The sequence below is a fragment of the Etheostoma spectabile genome, chromosome 20, assembly GCF_008692095.1.
Source record: "Etheostoma spectabile isolate EspeVRDwgs_2016 chromosome 20, UIUC_Espe_1.0, whole genome shotgun sequence".
NCBI classification, from domain to species: domain Eukaryota; kingdom Metazoa; phylum Chordata; class Actinopteri; order Perciformes; family Percidae; genus Etheostoma; species Etheostoma spectabile.
In genome coordinates this window covers 4008439-4020252 of record NC_045752.1, presented here as the reverse complement: position 1 = coordinate 4020252, position 11814 = coordinate 4008439, and the positions used below count along the sequence as shown (strand labels likewise).

The following is an 11814-nucleotide window of genomic DNA, read 5'->3' as shown; positions in this document are numbered from 1 at the left end:
ATTCGACCTGTAAGACAGCAGCAGGCCAGCGTCCGATGAGGATGGTGAGGAGAGTCATGGGGGTCGTGCTTTCTGCTGTGTTGACGACAGATCTGAGTCCTGCAGTGTTGAACTCCCAGGACTATAAACTCTCAGTTCACTGGAGGATCAGCTGACCAGCAAAGCCTCTCTCTATGGAAAGATTTCTCTGCTCTCAACAGACTGAAGGCAACGTGGGACACTACATCAGGAGGAATACTGCTTGGATTTACACCATCTATGGAGTTATTATGATGGGAAAATAGATTAATGGGAGAATTGAGGATTTTAAACATTTTTACTAAACAACGTCACCATGGTTGTATATACTGAGTGTATTCCTCTCCTTTATTTACCTAAGAATAACTATTTTCTTTTAAAAGCTTTTAAACATAATGTTGGAGATCAAGATTTCTTTAAACATATATTTTTTTTAAATTAGTAGTTTTGCATATGATGAAAAAATAATTTTGAAAATATATTACACGGGGAAATTAACTGTTTGTCCCTTGAATGTGATAAGTAACAATAAAACTATTAAAAATCATGTTGATTTTTGAAGCGATTTCAAGCTGCATGAGTTAATTAATTTAGTACATTACATAAATTATTACTGTTGAAGTTTTGAGACCAAAACAGAGAGTTTTCAGTGGATAGAGGCTTGTTCCCAGTGCAGGAGGTTTTTGTACGGCCACTTCATGAGTTTGTATCACTGTGGTACACTTTTGGTGGAGGAACCAAACTCATCTTTCACTGTAAGTACCACAGATTTCTCATTCCTACACCATGAAAAATTATAGTAAATTTAGCATTAGAATGTCATAAAACACAAAATCATGTGGGAATTTTATATGTTTTGGATATTTTTGGATAGCTATTAGCTTGGTCTGATATTGAAGTTCAGCAAGAACATTGTGCAGAGATTATTATTATTTTAGTATTTAAGATGATGTCATGATAATATCTGCAGATTTCTTTTATCAGATATTCTTTCACAAAATATGGTATGACGTTCTGAGCAATTTTTATACTTCAGAAAATAGCCTCAAAATGTAGTTCCTAATTTGTTTATGGTAAGATTTAACAATTGTTGAAAATAGATGTTAAAATAATTAAGTAAGATTACATTTATTTGCAGTGTCGCTGTAGTTCAACTTCACAGTCCGTTAGTTTAAGTGGTGAAAAGGAAGTGAAACAGACAGATGACTAAGTCTTGAACTGTATACAGATGTTACATTTCTTTCAAAAGAAAATCATCTCAGGGATGAGTTATTTACCGTCAGAAATCATTATGCGATGAGAAGATTTCATTATTGAACAATCATGTTCTAAACCTCTTTAAACCTTTAAATCATGTAAATTGTGTCTTTCATGGTGATGATGAGGTCAACAGTGTTTTTAAAGAGTAATTGCTTTAAATTTAAATGCTCAGCTCCTCTCCTCTCTGTGATAACAGCATCACCAGCAGGAGGAAGAAAGATCATCAAGAAAATGTACTTGAAGTATTAAATAGAAGAAGTCAATTAAGAAAATGCAAATTTTAGAACCAGAAACGATCCATTCTGGGGTGAATCATCTAAATATTTCAACTGTACTTGTAGACATGCATGTTGTTGGATAGTTTATTTAAAATGAAACATAATGTTTTTAACTACATTGTTTTGTGTTCAAAAAGCTGTTAGTAATGTAGTTGAGTAAAAGTACAATGTTTCCCTCTAAAATATTAGTAGAGTGAGTATGAAGTATCATGAAATGAGAATACTCAAGTTAAGGACAAGTACCTCAAATTTGTAAAGTACTGTAGTCGACGTACTGGTAACATTCCACCACAGAGTATCCTCACACAGCTGCTCCCCAGCAGTGTGAACCTCTGTCATGTGTCAGAAGTGTCTCATGTGCAGTTGTCTGTCCTTCAGTGGAAGTTAATGTGCTCCTGGTGTGTCTCTGCTGTCCCCTCCAGCTGGTCCCATGGTCAGGCCCTCAGTCTCTCTGCTTCCCCCTTCCTCTGAGCAGCTCTCTGGGGGCTCGGCCACGCTGGTCTGCCTGCTGACTGGCTACTCTCCCCAGGGAGCCGTGGTGAGCTGGGAGCTGGACGGTACAGAGGTGACAGAGGGGGTCCTGAGCAGCTCCGAGGAGGAGAAGGGTGGACGCTACAGCAGCAGCAGCACCCTGAGCCTGAGCCAGGAGCACTGGATGTTAGGAGAGCTGTACTCCTGCAAGGTCCTCCATCATGGCCACAACCAGAACCAGTCCCTCCACAGGAGCCAGTGTAAGGGCTAGAGGAGCTGGCTGAAGCCCAGGACAGGAGCTCTGTGGCGGGGGGGAGCAGAAGGAACACACCAGCTGCTCTGATCAATATGAGTTCCAGTGTTTGTAGAGGAAACTAAAGCTTTGTGTGACAGAGAACTGCACTGCTGTAAAGTGTTGGACAGCAACTTAGAGAGCAATGTGTGTAGCTCAGCAGCTGGATGTGTGTGTGTGTGGTGTGTGTGTGTGTGTGTGCTTAATAACTGTCATGTTGATGATTGATGTTGCTGCTAATAAAGCTTTGACTGATGAATAACATGATGAAGTCTTTGGTCTTTTATTTAATGAACAGTAATAAGAAATTGATACTCCTCTCTGTGGGAAACGAAAAGCTTTGAATTGATCAATTTAATATAGTTACCTTTGAAAGTTGTCCTGAACTTAGAATAAAATAGTGTTATAATGATAAAAGCAAAAGACAAGAACAATCACATTTTTCTAAATACGTGATTGGACAACAGAAAATGTAAACACAACATGATGTAGTGCTGATTAATTTTAAAGAAAATGTAATATAAATAACAAAATCAGAACTAAGAAGAAAAAAATCATATATTAGTATATACAGTATATTAGTGTGAATGTGTGTTTTGGGCTCTGTGTTCAGTGGTCTGTGTCAGAGTCTCTTCCTCTTCAGCAGCTGCAGTCGGTTCCTGCTGTAACAGCTCAGAGTCTCTGCAGTCTGACTGAGGGAGGTTTTTGTACGACGACAAATCACTGTGTGAACGACACCACTGTGGTAACTCTGACAGTAATAAACTGCTGCATCTTCAGTCAGAACTCCACTGATGGTCAAAGTGAAGTCAGAGCTGCTTCCACTGCCACTAAACCGAGCTGGTGTTCCTGATACAAGGGTGTGAGCATATTTTATAAGGAGCTTTGGAGTCTGTCCAGATTTCTGTTGATACCAGAACATAGCCCAATCTCCGTCATCATATTGATAAATCGGTCTGTTGGTTTTACAGGTGATAGTGACAGTGGATCCTGGAGTAGATGTCACTACTGGAGGCTGAGTCACAGTCACCTGACCGCTGCATCCTGCAGACAAAAACCAATCATTCATTTATCAGCAGAAATAAAAGAGAGAAAAGGCAGCACATGATGTTTGAAATGTTGCTGAGTGAATGAACCTGTAAGACAGCAGCAGGCCAGCGTCCAGATGAGGATGGTGAGGAGAGTCATGGTGGTCGTGCTTTCTGCTGTGTTGACTGACAGATCTGAGTCCTGCAGTGTTGAACTCCCAGGACTATAAACCTTCTCAGTTCACTGGAGGATCAGCTGACCATGCAAAGCCTCCTCTCTATGGAAATGATTTCTCTGCTCTCAACAGAGAAGGAACGGGGGACACATTCAGGGAATACTGTTGGATTTACACATCTATGGATTATTATAGGGAAAATAGATTAAGGGAGAATTGAGATTTAAACATTTGATTAAATGGTCTCATGTGGTTGGTATACTATGTGTGTTTATTCTCCTTTATTTACCTAACATAACAATTTTCTTTTGAAAGTTTTTAACATAATGTAGACAAGATTTTTTAAACATATTTTTTTTAATTTGTAGTTTTGCAAATGTGAAAAAAGCATTTGAAAATATATTAAGAGGGAACTGGGACTGTTTGTCCCTTGAATGGATAAGTAACAAAAAATGAGAAAAATGATGTTGATTTTTGAAGCAATTTCAAGAAGCATGAGTTAATTAATTTAGTAATTACATAAATTATTACTGTTGAAGTTAGAGACCAAGCAGAGAGTTTCAGTGGATAGAGGCTTGTTCCCAGTGCAGGAGGTTTTGTGTACGGCCACTCATGAGTTTGTATCACTGTGGTGGACTTTTGGTGGAGGAACCAAACTCACTTTCACTGTAAGTACCACAGATTCTCATTCCTACACCATAAAATATAGTAAATTAGCATTAGAAGTCATAAAACACAAAATCAGTTGGATATTTTATGTGTTGGATATTTTTTGATAACTATTAGCCTGGTCTGATATTGAAGTCAGCAAGACATGTGCAGTGATTAGTATTATTTAGTATTAAAGATGATGTTATGATAAAATATATACAGATTTCTTTATCAGATATTTTTTCACAAAATAAGTTTGAAACTTCTCTGAAATTTTTTTATAGTTCAGAAAATAGCAGCAAAATGTAGTTCCAGTTTGTTTATGCTAACAATAAACATTGTTTGGTGTAAAATTATTGTTTACAGTAAGTGAGATAAATTATTTGCTGTTCGTGTTAGTTCAACTTCACAGTCGTTAGTTTGAAGTGGTGAAAAGGAAGTGAAACAGACAGATGACTAAGTCTTGAACTGTACAGATGTTACCTTTCTTTCAAAAGAAAATCATCTCAGGGATGAGTTATTTACCGTCAGACATCATAAAGCAGATGAGAAGTTTTAATTTAGTGAACTTTATTCATATTCTATATAAGATTTAAACTTTAAAGTCATGAAATGTTGTCTTATCTGCTTATGTGGAGTTCAACAGTATTTTTTAAAAGTAATTGCTTTAAATTTAAAATGCTCAGTCCCTCTCCTCTCTGTGATCACACCATCACAGCAGTGGAATGAAAATGTACTTGAAGATGTAAAAGTAAAAGTAGTCAATTCAGAAAAAAACGCAAATTTTAGAAACCAGAAACGATCTGAAGTTCTGGGGTGAATCATCTAATCGTTTCAGCTGTACTGTAGACCTGCTGTTGTTGGATGTTTATTGTAACTAAAACATAGTATTTTTAACTACATGTGTCGTGTTCAAAAAGCTGTTAGATTAATGTAGTGGAGTAAAAAGTACAAGTTTCCCTCTAAAATATAGTAGAGTAGAAGTATGAAGTATCATGAAATGAGAATACTCAAGTTAAGGACAAGTACCTCAAATTTGTACAGTACTGTAGTCGACGTACTAGGTAACATTCCACCACAGAGTATCCCTCACACAGCTACTCCCCAGCAGTGTGAACCTCTGTCATGTGTCAGAAGTGTCTCATGTGCAGTTGTCTGTCCTTCAGTGGAAGTTAACGTGCTCCTGGTGTGTCTCTGCTGTCCCCTCCAGCTGGTCCCATGGTCAGGCCCTCAGTCTCTCTGCTTCCCCCTTCCTCTGAGCAGCTCTCTGGGGGCTCGGCCACGCTGGCCTGCCTGCTGACTGGCTACTCTCCCCAGGGAGCCGTGGTGAGCTGGGAGCTGGACGGTACAGAGGTGACAGAGGGGGTCCTGAGCAGCTCCGAGGAGGAGAAGGGTGGACGCTACAGCAGCAGCAGCACCCTGAGCCTGAGCCAGGAGCACTGGATGTTAGGAGAGCTGTACTCCTGCAAGGTCCTCCATCATGGCCACAACCAGACCCAGACCCTCCACAGGAGCCAGTGTAAGGGCTAGAGGGGCTGGCTGGAGCCCAAGACAGGAGCTCTGTGGGGGAGGGGGGGAGGAACACACCTGCTGCTCTGATCCATGGGAGTTCCAGTGTTTGTAGAGGAAACTAAAGCTTTGTGTGACAGAGAACTGCACTGCTGTAAAGTGTTGGACAGCAACGTAGAGAGCAATGTGTGTAGCTCAGCAGCTGGATGTGTGTGTGTGTGTGTGTGTGTGCTTAATTACTGTCATGTTGATGATTGTGTTGCTGCTAATAAAGCTTTGCTGATGAATAACATGATTGAAGTCTTTGGTCTTTTATTTAATAAACAGTAATAAGATATTGATACTCCTCTCGTGGGAAATGAAAGCTTTTGAATTGATCAATTTATATAGTTACCTTTGAAAGTTTTCCTGAACTTAGAATAATAGTAGTTATATAATGATAAAAGCAAAAGACAGAACATCACATTTTTCTAAATACGTGATGGACAAAAAGAAAATGAAACCAAATGATAGTGCTGATATTTATAAAAGAAAGAATATGCAATATAAATAATAAATGAAAATCAGACTAACAGAAAAGAAAAAAAATAACATACATATAGTATACAGTATATTAGTGTGAATGTGTATTTTGAGCTCTATGTTCAGTGGTCTGTGGTCAGAGGCTTTCTTCAGCAGCTGCAGTCGGTTCCTGCTGTAACAGCTCAGAGTTCTCTGCAGTCTGACTGAGGGAGGTTTTTTGTACGCGACAAATCACTGTTGAACACTGGGCCCAATGTGGTACTCTGACAGTATACACTGCTGATCTTCAGTCAGAACGCCACTGATGGTCAAAGTGAAGTCAGAGCTGCTTCCACTGCCAACTAAACCGAGCTGGTGTTCCTGATTCAAGGGTGTGAGCGTATCTTATCAGGAGCTTTGGAGTCTGTCCAGATTTCTGTTGATACCAGCATAGCCCCAATCTCCGTCATCATATTGAGAATCGGTCTGTTGGTTTTACAGGTGAGTGACAGTGGATCCTGGAGTAGATGTCTACTGGAGGCTGAGTACAGTCACCCGACCGCTGCATCCTGCAGACAAAAACCAATACATCATTTATCAGCAGGAATAAAAGAGAGAAAAGGCAGCACATGATGTTGGAATGTTGCTGAGTGATGAGAACCTGTAAGACAGCAGCAGGCCAGCGTCCAGATGAGGATGGTGAGGAAGAGTCATGGTCGTGTTTGCTGTGTTGACTGACAGATCTGTCCGCAGTGTTGAACTCCAGGACTATAAACCTTCTCGTTCAATGGAGGATCAGCTGACCATGCAAAGCCTCCTCTCTATGGAAATGATTTCTCTGCTCTCACAGATGAAGGCAAGTGGGACACTACATAGGAGGAATACTGCTTGGATTAACCCATCTACGGAGTTATTATGATGGAAAAAATAGATATATAGCGAATTGAGGATTTTAAACTTTTGAATAAATGACGTCACGTGGTTGGGATACTTGTGTTTCTTCTCCTTATTACCTGAGATTAACAATTTTCTTTGAAAGTTTTTAAACATAATGTTGTAGATCAAGATTTATTTAAACACATTTTGCTTTTTAATTTGTAGTTTTCCAAATGATGAAAAATCATTTTGAAAATATATTACAGGGGGAAATTAACTGTTTGTCACTTGAATGTGATTAGTAACAATAAAATGAGTAAAAATTATGTTGATTGTTGAAACAATTTCAAGTCGTACGAGTTAATTAATTTAGTGCATTACATAAATTAATACTGTTGAAGTGTAGAGACCAAAAAAGAGAGTTTTCGGTGGATAGAGGCTTGTTCCCAGTGCAGGAGGTTTTTGTACGGCCACTTCATGAGTTTGTATCACTGTGGTGGACTTTTGGTGGAGGAACCAAACTCACCGTTGACTGTAAGTACCACAGATTATTTATTTTATACAACCTACAGCAGATATAACGTGTCATCAAATATTGAATATTGTTATCAAGTTCAGTGATTGTATGTTGTTGAATTTTTTAAATTATTTTATGAAGTGAGGCTGATCTCACAATCTGAGAGGAAACTTTGTAAAAATCGATGTTAATTCAGTCTGTAGATAATGAAATGTAAAGAACCAAAAACAACAATAATACTATTCTATTTGTAATAAAAAGAAATATAAAACATTATTTCATTCACATTAAATAAAAAGTAGAATTGACCAATTAACATTCATCACAATGTAACCTTAATTGACACTTTCAAAAATGTTTTTGGAATATAAATATGATGTGTATTCTTGTTTTATACGAATATGACTTGTCAGTAAATGCAGTTTATCTTGTGTTCACGGTCATTCCTTTGACATGTAGTGGAAAGGAAGTGAAAGAGACAGATGACAACGGTTTTGAACTGTGTTCACAGGAGTGTTCAGCTCTGTCAGTTAAACAGAAGAAAATCATCACAGGACGAGATGTTCACTGTCACACATTAGAAAACACATATGAAGATGTCATCACATGAATTACAATGAACCGTTTTAGTTGCATTCATGAACCATTGTCTGATGGTCTGATACTGGGATTTATGAGAGCACAGCAGCAAGTTATTCTGTTTTATTTGATCAGATATGGAAAGACCAGTAGGTCATGTTCTTTATGTCCAAGCCTTCACTCTGATTCCTCTGTCTTTCCTTCTCCCCCCTCTCTCCTCCAGTGGGTGTGGTGCGTCCCACCCTGAGCCTCCTCCCCCTCCAGAGAGGAGCGTACACGCAGGACAGTGCCACCCTGGTGTGTCTGGCCAGCGGGGGTCCCCTCAGCCTGGAGGCTGGGCTGGAAGGTGGGGGGCGCAGCAGCTCCTCAGGGGTGTCCCACAGCCTGGAGGTCCTGGGGAGTGACGGCCGCCACAGCTGGACCGCACCCTGATTCTCTCTGCAGACCAGTGGAGGAAGGCGGGCTCAGTGAGCTGTGAGGCCAGTCTGAATGGACAGAGCCCTGTCACTCAAAGCCTGGACCCTGACCGTGCTCAGAGTAGAGCTTCGCAACACTTCCTGTTGGAAATGATGCGCTTCTTTGATAGAGCTCACAGCTCTCTACTCTGTTTTAGTGCATGTGTTGCTTTCTAATACTCATCTTCTGCATGTTCTTCTTTGTGTCATCACTTTCAAGTACAATGATTTAATTAGTTTCACTTAAGAGAAAGTATTCATTCATCAAAAATGTGGAATGAACATAACCATCATTAAATAAAACTGTGGATTGTGATGAATCAGCTCTTTGTGTTTCTTTTATAATTTGTTCATTATGTAAAACCTTCTTGATCATCTAGTATCACATCTGATGTTTACTACAGCTAATAATACAGATATATTCTGTTTCTTTGGTGACATTTGAATGGAAAATACTAATTATGGATTGAAATCATTCAGATTTGTTTTGAAAAAGAGTAAAACGTGAGAAATGTTTTCTCTTTGAACTGTTTTAGATGGTTTTGTACAGCTATATAAGTAGAGACATTGTTAAATGTGGTTTTGATATCAATGGCAATATACCAACAATAATGTAACTTTCCCATTTTACCTATAAAGAGTTAAATTAACTGAGAAGAATATACTTATATACATATAGTTTGAATCTAGATGTGTTAGAGCGTCTGTGAGTGTGTGTCAGTTTTATTTAGATTGATTGTGGTTCTGCTTGATGACTCTTGTGTTGTGTTCACTGGACCAGTTCTCCTCATCACAGTCTCTTCACCAACCCTCTGCACCTGCAGCAGGCCGCTTTCACTTCACTCAAACTGAAGGAGGTTTTTGTACGGCTCTAAATCACTGTGTGAACACTCCACCACCATGAGCACCCAGACAGTAGTAATCTCCAGCATCTTCAGCCTTAAAACCACTGATGGTTAAAGTGTAGTGAGAACCAGATCTACTGCCACTGAATCGAGACGGAGTTCCAGTGAAGAGAGTGGATGCGCTGTATATAAGAAGCTTAGGAGCCTGTCCAGGTTTCTGAAGGTACCAACTGAGATCAGCACCAATATTTGAACTCCCCGAGGCGCTGATGGTCACAGTCCCTTCAAGACTGACAGACTTGGATTTGTCAGCCTGAGTCAGAAAATTGTTGGCAGAAGACTCTGAAATAAGAAAAGAAATGTGACCTTAAGAATAAATGTTAAATAGCTAACAACAAGCAGCAGTTTAAATTATAATAATGAGAAGACCAAAACATAAAGAAAACTGGACGTAAACATTAAAAGAACAAACAGAAATTGCACAACACAACAAATTCTCCTTAAATGTCAGCTACTTAGTCAGAATCTCTCACCCGACTCAGCAAAACCCAACACATGACAAACAGAGTTATTGGCAACATCATCCTGATGCAGTTTTCAGTGGTGAGAGCATGGAAACAGTTCAGACTCTCTGTGCCATAAGAAACTTAAAACTGTGAGGAGCAGTGATGCATGAAAATCATGCAAAACACATTCATGCACACCTGTCCTTGTGAAACAGAAAGGAGAGATGAGGTGAGTCAGTAGAGGCTACATCTCCCTGTGGACTGATTGAGAACAGTAGAAACTTTGGATTATTTTAGTATTAAAGATGATGTTATGATAAAATATATACAGATTTCTTTTATCAGATACAGATACAGATTTTTTCACAAAATATGGTTTGAAACTTCTCTGAAATTTTTTTTATAGTTCAGAAAATAGCAGCAAAATGTAGTTCCAAGTTTGTTTATGCTAACATTTAAACAATTGTTTGGTGTAAAATATATTGTTATGACAAGTAAGTGAGATTAAATTTATTTGCTGTATCGTTGTAGTTCAACTTCACAGTCCGTTAGTTTGAAGTGGTGAAAAGGAAGTGAAACAGACAGATGACTAAGTCTTGAACTGTACACAGATGTTACATTTCTTTCAAAAGAAAATCATCTCAGGGATGAGTTATTTACCGTCAGACATCATAAAGCAGATGAGAAGTTTTAATTTAGTGAACTTTAATTCATATTCTATATAAGATTTAAACCTTTAAAGTCATGTAAATTGTTGTCTTATTCATGCTTATGATGAGTTCAACAGTATTTTTTAAAGAGTAATTGCTTTAAATTTAAAATGCTCAGCTCCTCTCCTCTCTGTGATCACAGCATCACCAGCAGTGGAATGAGGATCATCAGGAAAATGTACTTGAAGATGTAAAAGTAAAAGTAGTCAATTCAGAAAAAACGTCAAATTTTAGAAACCAGAAACGATCTGAAAAGTTCTGGGGTGAATCATCTAATCGTTTCAGCTGTACTTGTAGACCTGCATGTTGTTGGAGAGTTTATTGTAACATAAAACATAGTATTTTTTAATTACATGTGTTTTGTGTTCAAAAAGCTGTTAGATTAATGTAGTGGAGTAAAAAGTACAATATTTCCCTCTTAACTATTGTAGAGTAGAAGTATGAAGTATCATGAAATGAGAATACTCAAGTTAAGGCAAGTACCATTCAATTTTGTACATTACTGTAGTAACGTACTAGGTTACATTCCACCACAGAGTATCCCTCACACAGCGCTACTCCCCAGTAGTGTGGAACCTCTGTCATGTATCAAGTGTCTTATGTGCAGTTGTCTGTCCCTTCAGTAGAAGTTAATGTCGCTCCTTGGTGTCTCTCTGCTGTCCCCACTTCCACGCTGTTCCATGTCAGAGGTCCTGCAGCCATCAGTCTCTCTGCTTCCCCCTTCCTCTAGCAGCTCTCTGGGGGCTCGGCAACGCTGGTCGTGCCTGCTGACTGTGCTACTCTCCCCAGGGAGCCGTGGTGAGCTGGGAGCTGGACGGTACAGAGGTGACAGAGGGGTCCTGAGCAGCTCCTCGGAGGAGGAGACAGTGGACGCCTACGCAGCAGCAGTCACCCTAGCCTGAGCCAGGTAGCACTGGATGTTAGAGAGCTGTACTCCTGGGCAATGTCCGTCCATACATGGCTCATCAACCAGAACCAGTCCCTCCACAGGAGCCAGTGTAAGGGCTAGAGGGGCTGGCTGGAGCCCAAGACAGGAGCTCTGTGGGGGAGGGGGGGAGGAACACACCTGCTGCTCTGATCCATGGGAGTTCCAGTGTTTGTAGAGGAAACTAAAGCTTTGTGTGACAGAGAACTGCACTGCT

General features: G+C 39.5%; 1 protein-coding gene and 2 gene segments (V, D, J or C); 2 read left to right on the top strand and 1 right to left on the bottom strand.

The window, feature by feature from the left end:
* The window catches only part of LOC116670019 (Ig kappa chain V-III region MOPC 63-like), a 62121-nt gene extending 58508 nt beyond the window's left edge, over nucleotides 1-3613 (bottom strand). Inside the window, 2 exon segments of the V gene segment in view lie at nucleotides 3051-3363; nucleotides 3456-3613. Coding sequence covers nucleotides 3051-3363; nucleotides 3456-3507 — 365 coding nt within the window.
* Nucleotides 1-5682, top strand: part of LOC116670018 (Ig kappa chain V-VI region XRPC 44-like) — a 39840-nt gene extending 34158 nt beyond the window's left edge. The window contains 2 exon segments of the V gene segment in view: nucleotides 4155-4191; nucleotides 5385-5682. Coding sequence covers nucleotides 4155-4191; nucleotides 5385-5474 — 127 coding nt within the window.
* Nucleotides 5683-11532: 5850 nt separating this feature from the next.
* hltf (helicase-like transcription factor) overlaps nucleotides 11533-11814 on the top strand; it is a 33559-nt gene continuing 33277 nt past the window's right edge. Inside the window, exon 1 of the mRNA XM_032500222.1 lies at nucleotides 11533-11538. The gene's annotated coding sequence lies outside the window, so the exon portion shown is untranslated. The remainder of the gene's footprint in view (nucleotides 11539-11814) is intronic.